General features: G+C 40.6%; 2 protein-coding genes across 4 annotated transcripts; one reads left to right on the top strand and one right to left on the bottom strand.

Annotated features, from left to right (window-relative positions):
* Positions 1-10633: 10633 nt before the first annotated feature.
* On the bottom strand, positions 10634-16709 carry LOC121790202 (ergosterol biosynthetic protein 28-like). Of its 2 annotated transcripts, XM_042188467.1 has the most exons (4): positions 16486-16709; positions 15313-15519; positions 13242-13352; positions 10634-10764 (listed from the first exon to the last, which is right to left on the bottom strand). In XM_042188467.1, exons 1-3 carry the CDS (start codon positions 16598-16600, stop codon positions 13285-13287), a joined length of 390 nt encoding a protein of 129 aa, XP_042044401.1. In that variant the 5' UTR covers positions 16601-16709; the 3' UTR covers positions 10634-10764; positions 13242-13284. The 2 variants fall into 2 exon arrangements, with proteins under 2 accessions (XP_042044401.1, XP_042044400.1); XM_042188466.1 differs by lacking the exon at positions 10634-10764 and having other exon boundaries at positions 13078-13352; positions 16486-16706.
* LOC121790203 (EPIDERMAL PATTERNING FACTOR-like protein 2) lies at positions 10696-11506 on the top strand. 2 transcript variants are annotated; one of them, XM_042188468.1, is made up of 3 exons: positions 10723-10829; positions 10944-10969; positions 11098-11506. In XM_042188468.1, the coding sequence occupies exons 1-3, from the start codon at positions 10760-10762 to the stop codon at positions 11356-11358; spliced, it is 357 nt and encodes a 118-aa protein (XP_042044402.1). In that variant the 5' UTR covers positions 10723-10759; the 3' UTR covers positions 11359-11506. The 2 variants fall into 2 exon arrangements, with proteins under 2 accessions (XP_042044403.1, XP_042044402.1); XM_042188469.1 differs by lacking the exon at positions 10944-10969 and having other exon boundaries at positions 10696-10829.
* Positions 16710-22459: the final 5750 nt, after the last annotated feature.

Raw genomic sequence — 22459 nt, 5'->3', positions numbered from 1 at the left:
GTCCCTGAAGTCAGAGCGCAGGGGCTCCAATCGAGAGGAGCCAACGCATAAAAGGCTGAAGCAGGACGAAGTGATTACGTTCTCGGATGCTGATCCCGTCCCGGCCATCTCTCCTCACCAAGACGCCATTGTCATCCAAGCCGGAGTGGCAAACAAACTGATCCACAGGGTGTTTGTGGATACAGGAGCGTCAGTCAGCATTCTTTTTAAAGAGTGCTTCGACAAACTAGAAGTGGACCCAGCTCGGCTCAGCCCGGCTCCGCTTCCCCTGAAGAGCTTCGCCCAGGAGGACACCCGCCCTGAAGGTATTATCAGCCTTCCGATCACGGTGGGGAAAGCGCCTACTAGCTCCAGTACGATGATTGAGTTTTTCGTGGTAAAAGCTCGGTCCCCGTACAACGTCATCCTGGGAAGAGACTGGCTCAACACAGTTCGGGCCGTTTGCTCCACCTATCACCTCACCATCAAGATCCCTACTAAAGGAGGGATAGCGGTCATCCGAGGTGACCAAAAAAGAGCAAAGGAATGCCTGCAAATTGCGCTTAGAAGTGCCGAGCAGTCAGATCGGCACCACCAAGCATAGCAATCACAGCAGCCGGAGTCAGAGGCGATGACCGAAGTCATACCGGAGCCGAACTCGATCACAGTTCAGCTGTACGAAGACGATCCATCCAGAACGGTTAAGATCGGCTTCGCGGGAACGCCTCTACTTCGGGAAAAAACCATCCAGCTCCTCAAGGAGTACAAAGACGTCTTTGCATGGTCTCCGTTGGACATGACCGGAGTGCCCCCCGAGGTAATCACTCATCGTTTAAATATTGATCCTTCGGTCCGGCCGATAAAACAGAAGCAAAGACTCTTTGCGGCAGAACGAAGTCAAGTCATCCATGACGAAGTCCGTCAATTATTGAAGGCGGATGTGTTATTCGAAGTGAAGTATCCTTCGTGGGTGGCCAATCCTGTCATGATCAAGAAAAAGGAAGGAGGATGGCGGATGTGCATAGATTTCACCGATCTAAATAAGCACTGTCCCAAAGATTGCTATCCCCTTCCGAACATAGATAAAAAAGTAGAAGCTCTGATAGGCTTTGAAATTTTTTGTTTTCTTGATCTATACAAAGGATACCATCAGGTTTTAATGGATGAGATTGACGCTTCAAAAACGGCCTTCATTACTGATTTCGGCATTTTCGCTTATAAAAAGATGCCATTCGGTTTAAAGAATGCCGGAGCCACTTATCAAAGGATGGTAGACAAGCTTTTTCGGCACCTGATTGGAAAGGAAGTCGAAGTGTATGTTGACGATATAGTCGTCAAGAGCAAAAGCACCTCGGAGTACGAGCACAACCTCAAGTCCACTCTCAACGTGCTCAAGAAAGCCAACCTCAAACTTAATCCCCAAAAGTGTACCTTTTTGGTAGATTCGGGAAAGTTTCTGGGTTGTTGGGTTTCAAAAGACGGACTCAAGGCAAACCCCTCAAAAGTTCAAGTCGTTCAGAACATGGCAATGCCGAAGTCCATACATGACGTGCAAAGGCTAACCGGATGTCTAGCCGCACTGAGTCGATTCCTTTCCCAAGCAGCCGAAAAGCAACTGCCGTTCTTCAAGGTGTTGAAAAAGGCACCAAAGTTCGAGTGGGGAGCCGAGCAGAAAAAGGCCTTTGACGAGCTCAAAAGTTATCTAGCCGAGCTTCCTATTCTCTCTGCTCCAGCCGAAGCCGAAGTACTATTCTTATACTTAGCGGCATCGGATCAAACCATCAGCGCGGTGCTTGTACGAGAAGAAGGCCTAAAGCAGTTTCCCATCTACTTTACAAGCCGAGCATTAAGAGGTCCAGAAACAAGGTATCAACTTCTGGAAAAAATTGCTCTGGCGTTAGTAAATGCAGCAAGGAGACTGCGGCCATACTTCTATGCTCACAAGGTATGCGTCTTAACCGATCTACCTCTTCGGCAAGTTTTGACCAAGCCAGAAGCATCAGGCAGAATCGCCAAGTGGGCTATAGAGTTGGGAGAGCACACAATTGAATATCTACCTCGGAAAGCCATCAAGGGACAAGCCTTGGCAGATTTTCTTGCAGAAGCGAAGTTCGATCAAGCAATTCCTATTATTGCCGAACAGAAGAATTCTGCCAATGCCGAACTAGCACAGCCCTTGGAATCCGAAGTAGAGCCGCCGGACTGCTGGAGCGGATTCGTAGATGGAGCTTCAAACAAGATGGGAAGTGGAGCTGGTATTTTACTTGTCGCTCCCGACGGACACGAGGTAACCTACTCACTTCGTTTCCTATTCCCCACTACTAATAATGAAGCCGAGTACGAAGCCCTCCTGGCCGGACTCCAGTTAGCGCAAAGTCTACTCGTCAAATCTCTCAAAGTCCATTGTGATTCACAAGTCATAGTAAATCACATGTTGGGTACAAGTGAAGCCCGTGACGAGAGAATGAAGAAGTATTTGGACAAAGCGCAAAGCATCAGCCGAAGTTTCTCCTATTTTCGGATAATCCGCATTCCCAGAGCGGAAAATAGCCGAGCAGATACCTTAAGTAAGTTGGCCTCAGATCCGAGCTCAAAGGCGGAAGAATTAATGCATCGAAGCATTGATGAAGCCGAGGTACATTCTGTATCCAGCTCGCCGAACTGGATGACGCCGATCTTGCAGTATCTGGATCAAGGACAATTGCCCGAGGATAAGAGAGAAGCTCGGAAGATCACGTGCCGAGCTCTTCGGTACGAACTTCATGAAGGAGTCCTCTTTAGAAAGTCTTACCTCCAGCCGTTATTGCGGTGCGTAGGACCAGAAGAGACGGACTACATCCTCAGAGAAGTTCATGAAGGATCGTGCGGTAGCCACATCGGAGCCAGAGCTTTAGCTAAAAAAGTTCTGAGATGGGGATATTATTGGCCAACCATGGTACAAGAGGCAGTGCAGCTCGTCAAGAAGTGTACGAAGTGCCAAATTCATGCAAATGTCCCAAGGATGCCGCAGACCGATCTATACACTATGCAAAGCCCTTGGCCTTTCATGCAATGGGGCATAGACATAGTGGGACCACTTCCTCAAGCTCCTCGGCAAATGAAATTCCTTATCGTTGCCGTGGACTACTTCACGAAGTGGGTGGAGGCTGAACCATTAGCTACGATAACGAGCTCAAAGGCATTGGACTTCGTCTGGAAGAACATAGTGTGCCGATTTGGCATACCCCACATCCTCATCTCGGATAATGGGACTCAGTTCACCGACAAGACGTTCAAGAATTGGTGCCAAGAGCTGAACATTCAACAGCGGTTCACTTCGGTCTCCCATCCCCAAGCAAACGGACAAACGGAAGTAACGAACCGGATTCTGGTGAAAGGGTTAAAAGCTCGGTTAGAACAAGCCAAAGGACAATGGGTAGAAAATCTCCCTCAAGTCCTATGGTCCTACCGAACTACACCCAAAACCTCCAACGGTGAAACTCCGTATAGCCTGGTGTACGGCACTGAAGCCGTAATTCCGGTGGAGATCGGCGTACCCAGTCCCCGAACCCTAAATTTCTCCTCAGAAATGAATGACGACGGACTGAGAGCAGAACTAGATCTCGCCGAAGAAAGAAGAGAATTGGCGTGCATAAAAGCAGCCAAGTATAAGGAGCAAGTAGCCCGGTATTATAACCAAAGGGTGAAAAAGCTTCAATTTCAAGTGGGAGATCTCGTCTTGAGAAACAACGAAGTAAGCCGAGCAGAAAAGCTGGGCAAACTCGAACCCACATGGGAGGGTCCATATCGGGTGTCCGAAGTCCTCGGCAAAGGGTCTTATAAATTGACTCACATGTCAGGAGAACAAGTACCCCGAACATGGCACGTCTCCAACCTCAAGAAGTTCCACTTGTAAGAGACAAAGTCCGGTCAGTCCGTCTCGTGTCTAGTTCGGTCATAGGGGTATGTGTTTTTATTTGTTTGTTTTTTACTTGTACCTTTTACTTGTCGTTTTAAAAAAAGGTTTAAAGTTTTTTTCCTTCGTCTTTTTCATTTTTTCCCTATGTGTTTTGTCTCTATGTGCTTGTCGTCTCTTACAAATGGTACCAAGGTATATCGTTCTTTAAAGACTGATCCCCTTTTTAGATCGATTATTAAAGACTATTGTGAGTCCAAGCTTCTAAGGAGGATATAAGACCACAATTCAGCTTAACAAGCAGTCCGTCTGAAACGAACTGCAATAAGCCAACGATTGTGAGTCCAAGCTTCCAAGGAGGATACAAGACCGCAATTCAGCTTAATAAGCACTTCGTCTGAAACGAACTGCAATTAGGGAAAGTCCGATCCACGCGATAAACCTCGCCGAATTAGGACGACCAAGTTCGGTCAAAGAAGTTTACCTCATAAGACCGGGGACGACCATGTCTAGTCAAAGAGGTTTACTGCATAAGACCACTTCGGTTAACTGGGAAAGTCCGATCCACGCGATAAAACTCGCCGAATTAGGACAAGGGAAAGTTCGATCCCGGCGACAAAAATCGCCAAATTAGAACACAAACCAAGTCCGGTCAAAGATGTTTATTTCATCAGACCAAAGACGAGTCCGGTCGAAGATGTTTATTTCATCAGACCAAAGACGAGTCCGGTCAAAGATGTTTATTTCATCAGACCAAGGACCAAGTCCGGTCAAAGAAATTTACTTCATAAGACCGAGGACAAGTACGATGAAATTTTTTCGCTAAGCTGTAAATACAGTGTTAGAAGCGAAAACAAAATTTCATTTATCAAATCTTGTTCAGCATACAACTCCGCTACCCTACAAAATGGCGTTACGCTATTACAAAGGACTATTCTACTGTCCAGGGTTGCTGAAGTTAAGCCACCTATCTGCAAAATCCTCTGGAAGCCGAGTTCGGTTGTTCCGAGCAGATGAAGAATAAGCAGGTCGACGAGATGCTATCCTCGACCCAACGCCTCTTCCCCGAGCCCGAGAAGTCCTAACACCTCGGCGATGAAGAGTCTCTGCAATAAGCATCTGCTGATCTTGCTCGCTCATAGTCACAACTCCTCGGCGAATTTCAGTCCGTCCCCGTCTTGACGATTCCGGTTGCTCCTGAGCCCGTTCTCGTCTTGACGTTTCCGGCTGTTCCGGAGTTCGTTGTTGGCTGGGAGTAGGATTTTGAACAAGGGAACCAGAGGTTTGATCTGGAGTGCGAGCATCTGTTGGCGCGATATGCCGGAGGAATCTCTCAATTGAGGGACGCCGGGCAAGAACAATGTCATACCGAGAAGCCCAGCGCCGCAATGATTTCACGACTTGTTGGCAAGCCGAGCTCTCCAGCGCATTGTTCCTCCGGAGTACATTATACTCCTCCCACAGTTCGTCAACTCGTTCCTGAACTTCTGATATGGTCATTCCCCCGCGCACACGGATGTAATCCTCATACGCAGTCCTCTCAGCAATGGCCGTATTCAGCTCGGCCTCCAGATCTTTCTTATCGGACTCTAAGTCCTTGATATCGGCCTCCAGCTTCACTAAACGAGCCAGAAGCTCGTCATTCTTCGTCTGATCGGCTATAGCTCTTCTCTCAGCTTCGTCCAAAGCCGAAGAGTACAGCCGTTTCCAGTGAAGTATCTCCATCTCCTTGGGTACAAAGCAGCTATATTAGTTCGGCAGCTATACCGAGCAGATAGTAAAATACAACAGGAATAAAGGCGAGTACGAAAAGCTATACGAAGACAAATGTAGAGGATTTTTCATTCACAAGGAAAATTTTTTACACTAGGGCTTCAAGGCCATTTTACAAGGAAGAAACTAGACTAAGAGAAGGGAGACGAAATCATACTCCGCCTGCTTCGTCTCCGGCTCCTCGGTCTGGTACAGCTTCCTTCTCCTGGGCTACCTCAGCCTCGGCCTCGCCTCCTGCCGGCCTCGCCTCCGCCTCCTGATCGGCCTCCTTCTCCGGATGCCCGGCCTGATCGACTTCGGCCTCCCGCTCCAGCGGCTCGGCCTCACCCTCTCCGTTGTAAGTCGAAGCGGGTGAAACGGGTCCCACGGAGGCAAAGATAGCCTCCAGGTTCTCGTCCCGATCAGCTCGACAACTCCGGACTCGGTCTGCAGAAAGCAGGACCGAAGATGAAGCGAGCTCCTCAAGGAGCGGCAGATTCTGAAGCCGAGCTGCTATCTCTCGGCTGTACAGAGGCAGCACGACGTCGGCCCCCTGCTCGCCCTTATCGGCAATTAGCCTTACCAGGCTACCGACAAAGGCCGAGAACTGGCTGCTCAAAAAGAGTTTCTCCGTGTAAACACGGAGAGCCTCCCCTTGGGCAACCACGGCAGCAGCATCGCTCCGCTTCGCCTGCTCTCGCTGGATGACGAGCTGGTTTTTGGCAAACTGAGCTTCATCCTGGGCCGAAATCCTAGCAGCTCTGGCCTTCTCAAAGTTAGCCTCAGCCTGTTCGGCCCGATGACAAGCAGCTGCCAACTTCCTCTGCATCTCGGCATAGTCATTGGACGCTTTGGAGAGTTCGACGGCGACGAGCTTGGAGAGCATATCGTTCCTCTGAAAATGAATAAAGAAAAAAGTCAACAAAGGGACCACAAAAAATACAGAAAAAAAAAGCAAGGCCAGAAAATCAAGAAGAGAATTCACCTCGGCGAAGTCCGTGGGCCATAAAAACGGCTCACAGATATGTTCCGAAGGAGGCGCCAAGACCACGTCTTTCTCTGGCGCTCTCGGGGGCTTCTGGGCCCTCCCCCTCCCCTTTGCCGAAGTTGACTCCGGCTTCTTCGGATCCGAAGAGGTTTTTTGCCTTTTCGGAGTCCTCTCGGCATCAGACGCCGAGCTGGCGGTTTTCGGCCTCTCCGGCTCCTTGGACTCCGAAGATTTTCGGGTAGCCTTGTTCAGCATGTACACTGCCAAAAAGCAAGAAAGCAAGGTTAGTTTTCTTCGTTAAAGCAGTAGAACATAAAGGTAAAGAGAAATCCTCACCCTCGGCCTCTTCGTCCGAAGACGAGATGTCGAACACGACGTCGCCCTTGACGAGCTCAGACTCCGTGTATTGTTTCCTAACTATGGGAATCTTGTTGAGCTCGTCATCGAGCTCGGCCAATGGTTCTAACCGAGGGTGAGGAATCACGGACTTCGGCCCTCTCCAGGGGAAGCCCGGAGCCGCTGTCCTATTATAAAAAAAGAAGCGGTTTTGCCATTTCGGCCACTTGGTTTTGCAGAATGCCCTAAAAGGCTGTAAGGGGATCAAGTAAAACCAAGATCCCTTCCTTTTAAATTGGAAAAAATTAAGGATTGCCCGCAGAGACAGATCCTTATCTAACCTACGGAGTTCGGCAGCAAAAGCCGACAAGTGCCTCCAAGAATTCGGAGTCACCTGACCTAAAGGGAGTTGAAAAAAATCAAGAAACTCTACAAAAGGTGGGGGAAGAGGGAAACGAAGCCCGCATTCTAAGCAGGCTTCGTAAACGGTGGCATAACCCTCCGGCGGATCGTTAGCCCTATGATCATCGTCGGGAACCACCGCCTTCCCCCCAGGAAAAGAGTATTTTTCGTAAAGGGATATCACAGTATCCTTACTCAAGATACTGTGAAAATACTCTACGGTCTTCTCCCCGGATTCTTTCCGGCTAGAAGACCCCTTACCCCCTTTTCTACCGCTACCAGACTCAGACGAAGAAGAAGCAGACATGGTTCTTACTCTTTGAAAGTTTGAAGAAATCCTGAGGAAATTTTTGAAAGCGGAAGGAAATTTTTCACGCAAAAGATAGAGAGTGCAGAAGAAGCCAATAGCAAAGGTGTTCAAATGATGAAGAAAGGCGGTATTTATCAGATTTGGAAAAGATTTCAAATCATCGCACCGTTTCATATCCCACCTTTTCAGGATTCGACGGCCGGATTTTACTGTCGCATTTAATGCCGCATTTAATGCAGTCACGCGCAGGGCACGTCCCCCGACTTCAGCCTCCCCCCGTATTCCAGAATGCCGAAGTGACTCGCTTCGCCGAAGTGATTCACTTCGCTTTTCGGGGGGGGTAGTGATGGGGTGCGTACTAAACAAGCCCAACAGCAATGACGGCCCATCAGCCCAAAGCCCAAGGAAGAGTATGAGTTCGGCATTACCAAAGAGTTCGGCCTCAGCCTACAGCTCGGTAAAAGCCAACCTATCAAGCTCTGCTCTCAGGTCGGCATCAAGCTCTACTCTCAGATCGGCAACCAAAGCAGTTCGGTCTCAGTATTCGACCGAACAAGGAGTTAGTGGACCCATACAGGATGTCCAACACACCCACTACCACGTGGTGTCAACTCAGGCCACGATCGTAGGCCATGACCTACGCTACATCCACGATCTTAGGCCATGACCTACACGACATCCACGACTTAGGGTGGTGATGCAAGCCACGATCTTAGTCCAAGATATAAATGGAACTTAGATCTGATATGAGAAGGTTAAGCTCTCTAGAGATAAAACACCATATAGCAAATAGCAAGTTTGTATTTGTAAGCTGTAGAAAACAGATCAAGCAATACAATCTTGCCCTCCCTTTTTCCCGTGGACGTAGATTTACTTCAGTAAATCGAACCACGTAAATTCTTTGTGTCTGTATTTTCATTCTCTACCAGCATTTGCTAACATCAAAAATTCGCGGATCCATCAAGTAGATTAGTATTAGTATTCATCTTTATTTATTGGATTGTTCAAACCATTGACGGTTAATATGATAATGATCAAATCCATTAAAGCTTAACTTGAACTCGATTTTTTAAAGTGACTATCAATCTGAATATGAATATAATCTTCTACCTTCAAATTTGAACACAATCCGCATATGACACGATACAATTTGAGTTAATACGACACGATAACTACACAATAATGACATGTGATGAATCCAATTTACGTGATTAAACCTGATTTTTAATCTAATTTACACGATTAAAATTTATTTATGATTTATATTAATCTAATAAATAAAATTAATGTGTAATCATTTATAAAGATAACAATAATTATATTAATTTTTAATGAAGTATCCAATTCAACCCAAAAGGCGAAGGTCATAATAAAATTTTGCTATAACTCATAAATTTCGTGTGAATTCAAATTGAATCTTCGAATTGTTTTGAAAATATAAATAATTAAGGCCTATGAATAACTCAACCCTTACATCTCTGATCTCTCTTCCATAGGCCATAGGATAGGAAAAAGTCATTAGCATCAATTATTAGATAATTAAATCAGTAAATCACCACCATCACTTTTTTAATCTTCACGTAAAATGTTAAAGTATTGAAGTATGGGAACTTTAAATAATTGTAGGCTTAGTTTGTGACGAAAGCAATGAATAATGCAGGCTACACCTTTATTTATTTATATCTACACTCTTCATAAATAAATAAATAAATAAATTAATTAATTAAGAGAGAATAAATGCAGTAATAGAAATAAGCAATAGGTACAAAAATCTGATGAAAAACCAACCTCAACAGTGTTACATACACTGATACGAGGGAGACAGAATGAAGAGTAAGAATCAATAGAAAATGAAAGCGAATAATATATAGTCCCACCACACCTTACCCTGCACTAATACTCCCTCACATGTCCCTTTCTCATATAGAAATTCTACTAAAACTTACTATTAATTCCGCTCCACTCTAATCGACACATTTTTCGTTTTGTGATATACTAATATTCCACTATAAATGACATATTTATAAACATAGAAACATCATTCTCTCTAGTACTTTATATTCTCCACTTTTTTTCACGTAACAATACAGAAATGCTCCGCTTAGAGTGGGACGAAGGGAGTATTATACACTATATTTGAAGGGTAAATGGTCAAATATGTGACATTTACTTGTAAGGTTTTGATTTGTTCACAATTATCTCACGGCAAAAAAGTCTAGTCATTCGCAAAATATATATATTATCAATGTTTTTCAGTGTTATTTTCTTCGCAACGTTTAACTCATATGCGGAGATGTCCGCATATGAATATTACAGATGTTATAATTTTATCAAAAAAATGGTTTTGAGATAGTAAGTAGTACTTGCTAACAAATTTGAGTCTTATGATTTATCTTGTCTAATTTTGATTTTAATAGACAAAAAGTTGATTTTTTTTTAACAATTTGAGGCTATTTAAATACTCTAACTGAGAGTAATTCAAGTCATGTCTCATTAACTCTAGAACCTAGCTAATTCCCCAAATCAAACCAAGCACAATGACCATCTCAATTTCAATTTCCTAAAACATACACCGTAAATACTCACCCTAATCCGTACATCACAAAAATATACTCCCTCTGTCCCACATAATTTGGGACACTTTGACCGGGCACGGGTTTTAAGAAATGTAATGAAAAATGAGTTGAAAAAGTTAGTGGAATGTGAGTCTCACTTTTATATATTAGTTTTATAATTAAATGTAAGTAGGAATGAGTTAGTGGAACGTGAAGTCCACTGCTAAAAATGGGACGGAGGGAGTAATTTTCAAAAAAGCTCCAAATATAATAAAGCTATGGTTGCTCAACCCTTTCTTTGTTCCATTACATGTACATATCCATTCACTTTTCTCTCTCCTCCCACTGCACTGCAATAACACAGACACACACACACACACCACTCTCTCTCATCTCATTCTCACACAATCTGGGCTCATTAATCGAGGAACATATCTCACAAATCGTCTTTCCCTTTTCCACTCTTCTTCTCAACTCCCTTTTTTTTACAATTACAAAACCATGGCTTCTTCTTCTCTCTAGAGCTTCTCTCTCCATAAAAAATGGCCTGCATGAATTCCATCCCAATAATCCTACTTGCTTATGCATTTCTCTTCATCTTCATTGCTTATGGTATATTTATATATATATGTATAGTTATTACATATTCACATTCTTCACTTATATCATACAAAATCAAGAAAAAAAGTTTTACTAATTTTTTTTCCTCTTTGCATGTTTAATCAGGTAGACAATTCCCCAATGCTGACATAGTAAGATTTATATATATATATTGTTATTTAGTGTAATTAATAAAGAAAGAAAATGGAAAATGTATCATTTTGAGGGGACGTTTTGCATTTAGCTCTAATAGTTTTGATTTCTTGATGGATAAATGCAGGTGAAAAATGAAGAAATTGGTGCAAGGATGATGAGGGGTGTAATAGGATCAAGGCCACCAAGATGTGAAAACAGATGCAGGAATTGTGGGAAGTGTGAGGCAGTGCAAGTTCCAATTGCTCCAGCTAAGAAATTCTTGGATTCACAAATATTTGGGAAAATTGCAGCAAATACAGTTGAATATTCAAGGGGGGATGGTGTCTCAGGATACAAGCCAATGTGTTGGAAGTGTAAATGTGGGAATTTCATCTTTAACCCTTAGGTTTTTTTCTCATACCACATTAAATATTGATTTTTTTTGCCATGATAATTTCTTTTCTGTTCACCCTGTGAAGTGTAATCCTTGTGTACAGAGGGAATGTTGTGTTTTGGTTTGGTGATAAGTGAAATTTTTTGTATGCTATTTATAATTGTTTTGTCATCATTGGTATGTGTAGCTCAATACTGTCTTTGATTGAATTCACATATAAGTATATGCTGTATTTTAGGGGAGCTATATGAGTCTGCTTTATTACTAGATACTACTCATGATTTTATTTATTGAAAGTACTTGTATTCAAATTAGTGATTGGAAAATGTTTCAATTAATTTATACTCCCTCCGTCCCGGGCTACTCGCCCCTTTCCTTTTCGGCACGGAGATTAAGGAATGAGTGTATAGGAAAGTCAAAAATTACGGTTGTAGGTGAAAATTTTTACTAAAAATGGAAAGAGTGCAAGTAACTTTGGACGCCCAAAAAGGAAATAAGTGCGAGTAGTGCGGGACGGAAGGAGTACTATGTAAAATATCTTGGATAAATATCCACAGACCACACAGTCTTCTAATAATGAGTACCCCTATATTAAGAAACAGAAATTTTATTGTAATGGAGTATTTGAATACTCCCATTATAATTACAACTATTGGAGTACAATTTTTGAAAGTATATATTTTTGTGTAAATGTAACTAAGGAGTAGTACAATATTGTGTGTATATTTTATACACTCAATACTACAAGCCTACAACCATTGTAGGGTACATGGTGCAATAGCTACTCAACATAATTATTTGTATTTTGTCAATTTTGTTAAGGAAAGTGATGTATGACTATGAGCATATTTCACTCAAAAAAAAGGAAAAAAGAAAGTGAGGTAACAGGGTTTGACAATTCCAAAGCAAAAAAAGAGAATTAATTACTAGAGCAGAGCACTGTAGATTTCTGTAGGTTCTGCTTTTCGTATTTTACAAGATTTTCAATCTCCAAATCCAAATATAGTAGTGGAGGAGTACAAGATTTTGAGTCTCAACTCCAAAAAACCAAACAAAAAAGCTGTTTAGGTTTTATTCCACCAATAAATAAAAGAGATATGGGGAGCCACTCCACATCTTGGGAAAATGAGTTATGGAAAAGACATTGAACCAAACGTGTATACTGCTACAACAAATATTTTACATTTACAAATCAAAACTCATTAAATCTCACTGTATTGCAACTATGTTGTATAGTATTTGTATGTCAGTTTTTGGACAAAGCTAATAATAGTGTGGTCTAATTATTTAACAAATCGTTTGGTAAAGCTAAGATGAGATATTAAATATGGAAGCATGTGAATTCCGATTTTCGACGCAACTTTATAGTATTGCATGAATTTCTTCTTAAATTTTTGAAGTATAGTGTAGCATATCATTGTCACTGTTTCAATTGAGTAGTTATATTTCGTAGCTAGCTATAAAATATTCTTTCTACATCCAGAAACTATAAAAAGTTCACTACAGTACTCCTATTTAATATCCAATGATTACATACTTCACATTGATTACCCATTCGATATGGGCTCCTAATATCATAAATTTTAAAAAAGTTAAAGTTTTCCCAATAACTTTCAATTTAACAAATACTATAACGAACTTTAACTAGAGTTTGTTATTTCCCACGAACAAAAATATTCCGACTATATTAACGGATTAAATAAAAATTTTGGAGGGTGTGCTTCAAGAACATTAATTAAATAAAATTTCCTTAGATTAATCAACAGAAAATCAGATACAGTAAGGAGCTGATTGGTGCAGAGATTCATGGACAAAGTACAAAAAAGAAGAGCAGATAGGATGACGAATATCACTACAAATGGTATGCAATGTTTCCGAAAGAATAATTAGATTACCTTTGCCCACACGAAGCATTGAAGAATGAATGATCTATCTATCTCACTGAGGCTTAGCCTTGGCTGGTTGATGTGAATTCCACTGCAACAACATCAAAACAATCGATGTTCCTGAAGAAAGAGAACATAATGAGTTCAGTCGTTGTGTAAACAGACGTCAATATCTTACTTGCATTGTAAAATGGACAAATTGGACTTGGAAATACATGAATGTGCCAGTGATGTTGGTGACACCCAGAAAGTGGGACTGGAATATCAACAGTTCTACGTCTAACAATGCTGAAACCCCAAAGATAGTACTCCCTACGGATTTAAAAAAAATAGAAACATTTGAAACGACATGCGTTTTAATGCACAATTGGTAAAGTAAGTGAGAAAAATTAGTAAAGTAAGAGAGATGAAAAGAAAAATCAGTAAAGTAAGAGAGATGAAGAGAAAAAAGTAGTGAAAGTAGAGTTAGGATCCATTCGGTACACGGAATTGGAATTGAATTTGAATTGGAATTGGAATTCTATGGAATTGAATTGGAAGGAATTGAATTATAACTCAATTCCAAATCCTATGTTTGGTAAAATGAAAAATTGACATGAAATTGAATTGAAATGTTTGGTAAATATACACACACTTCACGCACTACACACACTTCACACATTTCACACACTACACACACTATACACACAAAATACATACATTGCACACAAAATAAACACATTATATACACTATACACATTGTACACACATTACAGACTTACAAATTTTATACGAAATACACACTACACACACTTCACACAGACTAAAATTTCAAATTAGTTCAGTTTTTCAGTTTTTCGGTTTGATTCAGTTTAAACTTTAGAAAAATTTTAGTTTTTCAATTTGGTTCGGTTTGGATTGAAAAAAAATATCTAAAAGCTGAAAAAAAATTTCAAAAATATAGGATGCTTGAAATGTGTGAAATGTGAGCAGTTTTTGTAGTGTGTGAATTGTGTGTAGTATGTGAAATGTGTGTAATATGTATAATGTGTGAAATATGTTTAGTGTGTGAAGTATGTGTAGTGTGTGTAGTGTGTGAAATATGTCTAGTGTGTGAAATGTGTGTAGTGTGTAGTGTGGGAAATGTGTGAAATGTGCGTAGTGTGTGTAGTGTGTGTAGTGGGTGAAATATGTGTAGTGGGTGAAAAGTGTGTAGTGTGTAAAGTGTGTGTAGTGTGTGAAGTGTATGAAGTGTGTGAAATGTGTGTAGTGCATGAAATATGTGAAGTGTGTGAAATATGTGTAGTGTGTCTAGTGTGTGAAACGTGTGAAGTGTGAAGTGTGTGAAACGTGTGAAGTGTGTGGTGTGTGAAATGTGTGTAGTGTGCGAAATATGTGTAGTGTGTGTAGTGTGCAGTGTGTGAAGCGTGTTTTGTGGATATATAGTGAATTTTATGAGATTTGGATTTTGGAATTACAATTTTCTACTTTTTGGTATGGAATTCAAATTGTGGAATTGGAAAATTTGGAATTGCAATTCAATTCCAAATCCTAATATTTTTGTGATATCGAACAACGGATTTGGAATTGGAGGCTCCAATTCCAAGCCTCAATTCCATAGTACTGAACGCACCCTTAGTGGATTGTGAGGTCTATGTCCTAAAATAGAAATAGTCTAAAGTTTCTATTTGTAAAGAACAACCCAAAATGGAAATAGTTGCTATTTTTAAAAAACGGAGGGAGTAATAGATATCTTATAATGTAACTAAAAGTTATAAGAATCCTCATATAAGATGAATAGGAGTAGGCAATTGTGTTCCAAATAAGAATGAAAGACGAGTTGATAACAGCAACAACTGCATATCCTAATCACATATGTAGCATCATGCCTCTGGTTTTGCCATTTTAAATAAATCCAAAATACTTCTTAGAGTGTCCCGTGTTATAGGCATGTTCCGGATTTTCATTTCAATTTTCATATGGAACTAAATATAAACAAACACAATAGGATAGCAATGGCATGGTCTCTATACAAGAGTGATGATAAATCTTGATTTTCGGTTAATGGTATGTACATCAACTTATGAACAGGGAGCATTACCAGCAAAGATGCCAACAGTAGTCAAATTTCCAATAGCCATTGTGTGGTAAATCAGATACTCTGACAGGAAATGGCCGAACGCATAGATGAAGGATAGGAATGTGGCCAAATACAGAGGCTTGTTATCAAGGTTGAACGCACAGAGATAGCAAAGAGTGCAAGTCAAGAGTGTCCAAACTCCAAAAGTGCGGCCATGAACTTCTGTCACTACAAGGCCATAGAAAAGATGGTCAAAGTTATGATAAGAGATGATCAAGACACAGTTGTAGGAAAATAAAGCAACAGAATCTTGTTTTAAATGCCAACCATGGTAGAGAAAACATATACATAGGAAAAGATAAATGTAGGAAAACTTGAATTTTGGAGACAATAAAGCCACGCGAAAATGAAAGGCCATGGTTTAGGAGAACTAACCTATTTTCGCTACATAGACAAGTAAGTGTAAACCGTTTGTGGGCACAAAGTTAACTTGTGAAGTGGTGATGGAAACACGAATTGAAACTAAACCATTTGGTGTCTCAGGAATCTCTTCATAGATTAGGATCTATTCTACAATCTACTATTTCTCAACCAGATCTTGACTTAGTTCATTGATGATTATCATTAAACATATGTGCGTGGATTTGAAATCTTCAGAAGAAATGTGCTCCCTCTGTTTATATTTCAGGTTACAAAATTTCAATCAACTCTAAGAAAAGGAAACCACAAAAACCAGATATTGCTCTCTCAAATTTAGAATAAACTTTAAAAGAAAATATTAATAAAGCCTGGTTAATCAGATACATAACTCTAAATCAGATAGTATTAACCAACATCATACAGTTCCAAGAGCAACCTCAGCTTAAATTCAAAAACAAAATGCTGATAGAACAGAGTCCCAAATCTCCACCATTGTATTTTACACAGATTTATTCACAATAAAATACTATTACAATCTAGAAACAGCACGATTCTCTTAATTATGAACATGTATAACATAAGAGGAATCTCACGAGAACCTCATCTCTACTTTAATCACATTGAATCAAATCAAATCGAATCGAATCCAATCTTAGTGGATAACAAACAATATTGAGTGCTATGAATTTCAATTGAACAATCATTTCATCGATCGCATTAATGAATGATGAATGGAAGAAAGTGGAATTAAAAAAGGCAAGGAAGGAAGCAAACTGGTGGTTTTGGAGTAAACGGCGAGGCGAAGAGCCCATATATCGAAGAATCCAAACCACACTGAAACTAATCGGAGAGTGCCAACGAGCATCAGCCACCACCCTACCAACTTCATCTTCTCTCTCTCTCAGCTGTTTTTTTGGAGTGAGAGAGTAATGTCTGTGATTCACAGAAAAAACACACTTCAGCCACCACAGTGCATCAAACGGCGTCGTCCTGTTTCGTTTCTTCCGCAATTCCCACCGAGCAAAGCAGAAGTTAGAGAAAGCATCTTTATCAATAAAAAGGCTAAGAGCATCACGACCGTGCTGTGGGCCCGGGCGATACTATTCATGCCTGCTCTCTGGCAAGAGCACAACACCCACAACTGTGCTCTTCCGCAAGGACGAGCACAATTAATATAAAATTCAATTAAACAAAAACATTTCCATAATATTAAAATCCATTTAAAAACCACAATAAATATTACAAATTACAAATAAAATTAAAAAATACATAATTAAAAGCTGTAAAAATTAAAATTACATAATTAAAATCCTAAAAATTAAAAATACATAATTAAACTCCTAAAAATTAAAAATTACATAATTAAACTCCTAAAAATTAAAAAATACATAATTAAAATCCTAAAAATTGAGATTGAGAGAGTTGTTTAGTATAGTGTCATTTTTTTGTGTTTGAAATGAGAGTATTTATAGATGAAAAGTATGAATTTTGGGGTAAAAATGATGGAAAAAAATTAAGTGTGAAAAAAATGGATATATTTTATTAGGAAGTGAGACAATATTTTTTTAATTAATTTTGAAATTTTCAGATTTTTTCAATTTTTTTAAAAAATAATAATAATAAATGATAAATCAACGGGCCAATCAGAGCATGCCACGTCGTCGCCTTGTGCTCTTGCCGCTGGCACGGCCGTGCTCTTAGCTAAGAGCACGTCCGTGCCAGCGGCAAGAGCGCAGCGGCGGCGGAGCGCGTCCTTGCCAGCGGCAAGGACGGACGAGCAACATTCCACCACCGCTGCGCATGCTCTTAGAGCATCCACAACCGTGCTCTTGCCAGCGGCACGGTTGTGGGCTCAGCCCCACTTTTTCTACCTGCTCTCTGTCTAGGCAACACTGCTCTTCCGCAAGTACGAGTACAATTCAATTTAAATTCAATTAAATAAAAACAATTTAAAATTCAATTAAACAAAAACATTTCTATAATATGAAAATTCATAAAAAACTGAAATAACATTACAAATAATTTAAAAAGACATAATTAAAAGCTTAAAATTACATAAGTAAAATCCTAAATTAAAAAAACCACTACGCGTTGCCGAATTTCACCCACATGTGTTTGATTAGGTCTTCTTGTAGCTCAATGTGAGTTCGGGTATCGCACATTGTGTGTCTTGTCTCGATCTTCTGGCCCCACCGTCGTATGCCACACCTCGGCGTGGGGGAGACCTCGCGGTTGAGCTTCCGGCTTCATCATCGTCGTAGAAGCTAGCCCGCCCTCGGTCCTTCGTCGGCTATAATAATGTTGTGTAAGATAATACACGTGAACATGATGTCAGCGATATTATTGACGTACCACAGCCGAGCCGGGACCTTCACAATGTTGAATTGGCTTGAAGGACCCCGAAGGCTTTCGACGTCTTTCCGCGCGGACTTCTTGACGCTGAGCAAAAAGAAACCGTCTCGGGTCGTGCGGGTTGCTGAGCTTCTTCACGAAAGTCGACCACCTTGGGTAGATACCATCGGCGAGATAGTAACCCATGTGGTATGCATTTCCGTTGACGGTGAAGTCGATCGCCGGTGCTACACCATTCATCACATCATTGAAGAGTGGTGAAGAATAGAGCACGTTCAAGTCGTTGTTGGATCCGGCAACGCCGAAATATGCATGCCAAATCCATAGGCGGTAGTCGGCGACCGCCTCAAGGATAAGTGTTGGGCCCGCCGCCTTTGTGACTGCTTAAGTGTTGCCCCCTCCAACCAGTCGGACAATTCTTCCACCTCCAATGCATGCAGTCAATGCTGCCAATCATGCCGGGAAAGCCATGACTGATTCGTGAAGATGAAGTACCTTTGGCAATCATCGGTGGTGGGTACCCGAAGGAATTCATCACCGAAGGCTGAACGAATGATAGTAGAATATGTGTCTCACTTTTATATACGGAGTATTAGTTTTATATAAATGTGAGTGAAATGAAGTTAGTGGAATGTGACATCTAATATAAATATTTTAATTGAAACTTTTAAAGTGGATAACTAAAATGAAAAATTGAGACCGTTGAAGTAGGATGGGAGGGAGTATTTGATAGGAGTGTGATGAGTTAATGCATATGTACCATATAAACTGAGAAACTGAGACCCCAGTCAAAATAATTTGTAAATAAAAGTATTGTTAACAACAAATAATACAATCGTTAGTTTATTGGTTCATACTACTATTTTATAGCTGAATTACTGATGTTGCAAAGACACCCACCAAAGTCAAATTAAGTCACCTTCCTTGGTAGAATTAATCGCAGCAAAACACTTTCCCTCAATCATTGAGTTTGAGATGGATGATGAACTCAGAGGTGTGTTGTCAATCTTAAACGGAGGAGACGAACAGTTTGACCTGTATTCTTCAGTAACAGATTTCAAGCAGAATTTGGGTGAGGAGGCTTTGATACATGAGGAATTAGTAGGAGGATGGGTTTTGTATGAGAAAATGTTAAGCCAATTCAAAAGAATCATATCTCTGTTCAGATCCATTGCATCTTCAAGCAATGGGTTGTTGGACCTCCCTTGTTTGATGCAATTTTGGAGAGTCGTGAAAGTGGAAGGGAGCCATCACTACCTCTCTTGTTCACACCTCCCTTTTTATGTTGGAAGTCTACACAAGGGATTATGTAGGCTGAGGAAGCTATGTATCGATCAGCAGTATGTCGCCGGAGGAGATGACGAGCAGCAGCTTGCTTGGAGCGTGGGACGGGTTCATCGAAGATGCTACCCGAATCCACCCGGATCTGAGACTATACTCACCCATGAATTTCCGATGCGGGATGAAGCTGCTCGCTGCGGCTTCAGAGATTACATGCACTGCCTCTATTTGATTCCCACACATATGATACTACGGTGTGTGTTGGAGATCTTTCAAAGATATAATCTTATCCATAAGATGAATGATTTACTATCTATGCTGGATGGAGCACTGCAGGTACCTTTATTATAAGATATTATCTTTTTACTTGCCAACTGAGTTGCGCTTTATCGTCTTTTATAACATGATAATTCATCAGTACGCAGGGTTGAGGTCCAATCACAAATCCATGCTATTACAAAAGAAAAGGTAAACATAGTCTTGTTCGATTAAAATGAACTATTTCAGCCTGTGTAGTTTCTCATTTTCATAACCTCAGTATTAGCAGAGGCATCCTGGAAGTGAAATATCAGAGGTACTTGAATTGGCTATGGATACAATCCCGCGAATACATCTGGCACAAGTTTGGATCCCTTGTAAGAAGCAATGTGTTAACATCTCCACCAACTTATGCTGCATGGAGATGGTATCCTTCATGCATTCTCAAACTAAGATATTCAATTCGTGGTCTCATATTGATTATGATATGCATGACTATCTTGAAGCTTGTGAATTTCACAAGCTTCAAATAGATCTTCACAGTTTCCATTCAACTGTATGTGGTCTCACTATATCTGAAAATTCGATGGCCCACTATGTCCAACGGGCTAGGATGTCCCATTGTATTACAGTTTTCTCATCGGAGCAACGACAATAACTTGTACTACGTCATTCAATTTTTTTCTCTCGACCAAGTATACACGCGATGATCATTCTCTACACTTGCTGTTAAGGCTACTGAAGATCAATCTCAAGAGTGTGAGTGTAATGTTTGTATCAGGAAAATCACTTCTAGAGGAATATGTAAGGCTTGATGCAATTGAATGCGAGTCAATTGATAGTTTCTGTTTGATCAAGTCTTACAAGCAAAACCTTTTGGAGTTGGACATGACAACATACTTGAAGACGGTCGATTCATGTCGCCTAAAACCTTTCCTCTGCGGGTACCGACAAAGGATTAGTTTTTTGCTTGCCAGCGGAACAAAGCGTATGCAAAGTGCATGTTGAAAGTTACTCGTTGTTGGTCAAGGAGAAGATGGAAGTTTAATGGAGAAAATAGCAACAGAATCTTGGAAACACAATAATTGGATAGTCCAATTTTGGGCGCCCAAAATGGAGAATGATAGGTGTTGTCTGAAAACTTCAGATCAACCTTATGCTGTTGCTGTCTTGCAAAGGGTGTAGCTTCCTTTAGGAAACAATGTATGGAAAATTACTATTTTGTTGACAACAAAGCCAAACAAGATGAACTCGGACCCCCTGGACGTGTCTTCACATTCAAACATCCTGAAATTACCCTGACCTCTTCTACTACACTACTGAAGAATTTCCGATAAGAACTTTGTTGTGCTTTCTTTCAATCGTGGATACTTGGCTTACCCGTATTTGAGGATGAAGGTATAGGAAATCACAAGATTGTGGGTGTGCTAGAGTTCATAGGATTTTATAATTCTGACCTTCCAATCATCGAAGAACTAATGGGTACCATCTCTTGCCATTTTTGACTTGTTATTACTAAAATTGTTTGTGAAAAAAATGTATCTGTCACGCAGGCACCCAAACTATGCTCGACTCACATAGACTACCACTCGGGATTCCTTCAAATAACCTGTCAATGTATGCTTAAATATAATTTTAGCTTTGCAAATCTGTCTGTCACCACATGCTTGTATGCATGTCTTTATTCAAGTTAATTTGGTTTTTTTGAATCAGATTTTCAATGGCGTGGAAAAGGTTTGAGAGAAATCCGTAATATCCTTTCCTAAACCACCCCGTCATTCCCAACTCTATATGGCAAACGTTTGGGTTCCTACGGAGATTGTGGTAGTACTACTAATAGTAACAGGAATTGCATGGAGCTGACTTCTCTACTAATTATATGATGGAACCTATGGCTACATATTCAGTTCACGGGATTCATGTTCAAGCTAGAAAAGGGATGATTGGGATGGCATTGCATCTGAAAACAATCATGTTTTGTGTCCAAATTTAAGTGAATTTAGCATAGTTGACCACCCCATGTCACACTATGACATGAGGGATCGACGTGAAGTTTTTTTTGCAATTGTTTGCAAAGTTCAGATAGCGGTAACCTTGTTTATGTTATGGAGTTCTTTCTCTACCAAGGTCCTGCAACACATATGTATGTTGGGTCCTTCTTGAGCCTTCTATTGCCAATACTAAAGCATGGATTAAGATCATTTAAGATGGCATGTGGAAAGCAACTTGGAGAAGAACTGGTGGTTGAAGTTATTGAATTTTCTGATTCAAACAAACTTGATTCCTCTGAATTAGAGCCTGCGTGTGTGTATCCATCATATTTAAAAGTGTGCAGTATAATCAAAAGGGGTGCCATCACACTGAAGTACAACAACCGAATGAGTATCATCATATCGAAGAAGAACAACACGCAGAAGAATGCAATGAAGAACAACAACAAAATGTGTACCACCATGCCGAAGAAGAACAACTCGCCAAAGAATGCCCCGTTGATAACTCACATTTCAGTACACGAGAAAGAGAGAAGAGAAATCCTCCCTCAATCTTAGCGCTGAGGTTCTCGAATCACATTTTGGGAAGAAGCTAAAAGATGTTGTTAGCCAAATTTCAACTTTAACGATAATGAAATCTAATTCAAGATTTGAATTATTCAACCATAACATTTATACTATAAAGTGGAGATAGATCACCCAACCTCCATCCATGCTTTTTATTTGATGTAGGTTGGATCCACTATTGATGTTTCCCCTTTAAGCTGTTATTGATGTTTCTCTCTCTCTCCTTGACCTCAAGCCTCTATTTGATTCCGTCAATGGATCAAGAATCAGACCACCTTTGTATATATATCTATGTATAA

This window comes from Salvia splendens, unplaced genomic scaffold (assembly GCF_004379255.2).
Source record: "Salvia splendens isolate huo1 unplaced genomic scaffold, SspV2 ctg44, whole genome shotgun sequence".
In the NCBI taxonomy this organism is placed as follows: Eukaryota; Viridiplantae; Streptophyta; class Magnoliopsida; order Lamiales; family Lamiaceae; genus Salvia; species Salvia splendens.
The sequence above is the reverse complement of the archived record's forward strand: the minus strand, read 5'-3'. Positions and strand labels throughout refer to the sequence as shown.

What these genes read in the sequence shown, in the direction of transcription:
- LOC121790203 (XM_042188468.1), top strand. Translation starts at nt 10,760, where the DNA reads ATGGCCTGCATGAATTCCATCCCAATAATCCTACTTGCTTATGCATTT. An exon ending in CTTCATCTTCATTGCTTATG is followed by an intron (nt 10,830 to 10,943) that starts GTATATTTATAT and finishes ATGTTTAATCAG; the next exon opens with GTAGACAATTCCCCAATGCT. An exon ending in AATTCCCCAATGCTGACATA is followed by an intron (nt 10,970 to 11,097) that starts GTAAGATTTATA and finishes GGATAAATGCAG; the next exon opens with GTGAAAAATGAAGAAATTGG.
- LOC121790202 (XM_042188467.1), bottom strand. Translation starts at nt 16,600, where the DNA reads ATGAAGTTGGTAGGGTGGTGGCTGATGCTCGTTGGCACTCTCCGATTA. An exon ending in CGTTTACTCCAAAACCACCA is followed by an intron (nt 15,520 to 16,485) that starts GTTTGCTTCCTT and finishes ATGGCCTTGTAG; the next exon opens with TGACAGAAGTTCATGGCCGC. An exon ending in TACTGTTGGCATCTTTGCTG is followed by an intron (nt 13,353 to 15,312) that starts GTAATGCTCCCT and finishes CTCTTTCTTCAG; the next exon opens with GAACATCGATTGTTTTGATG.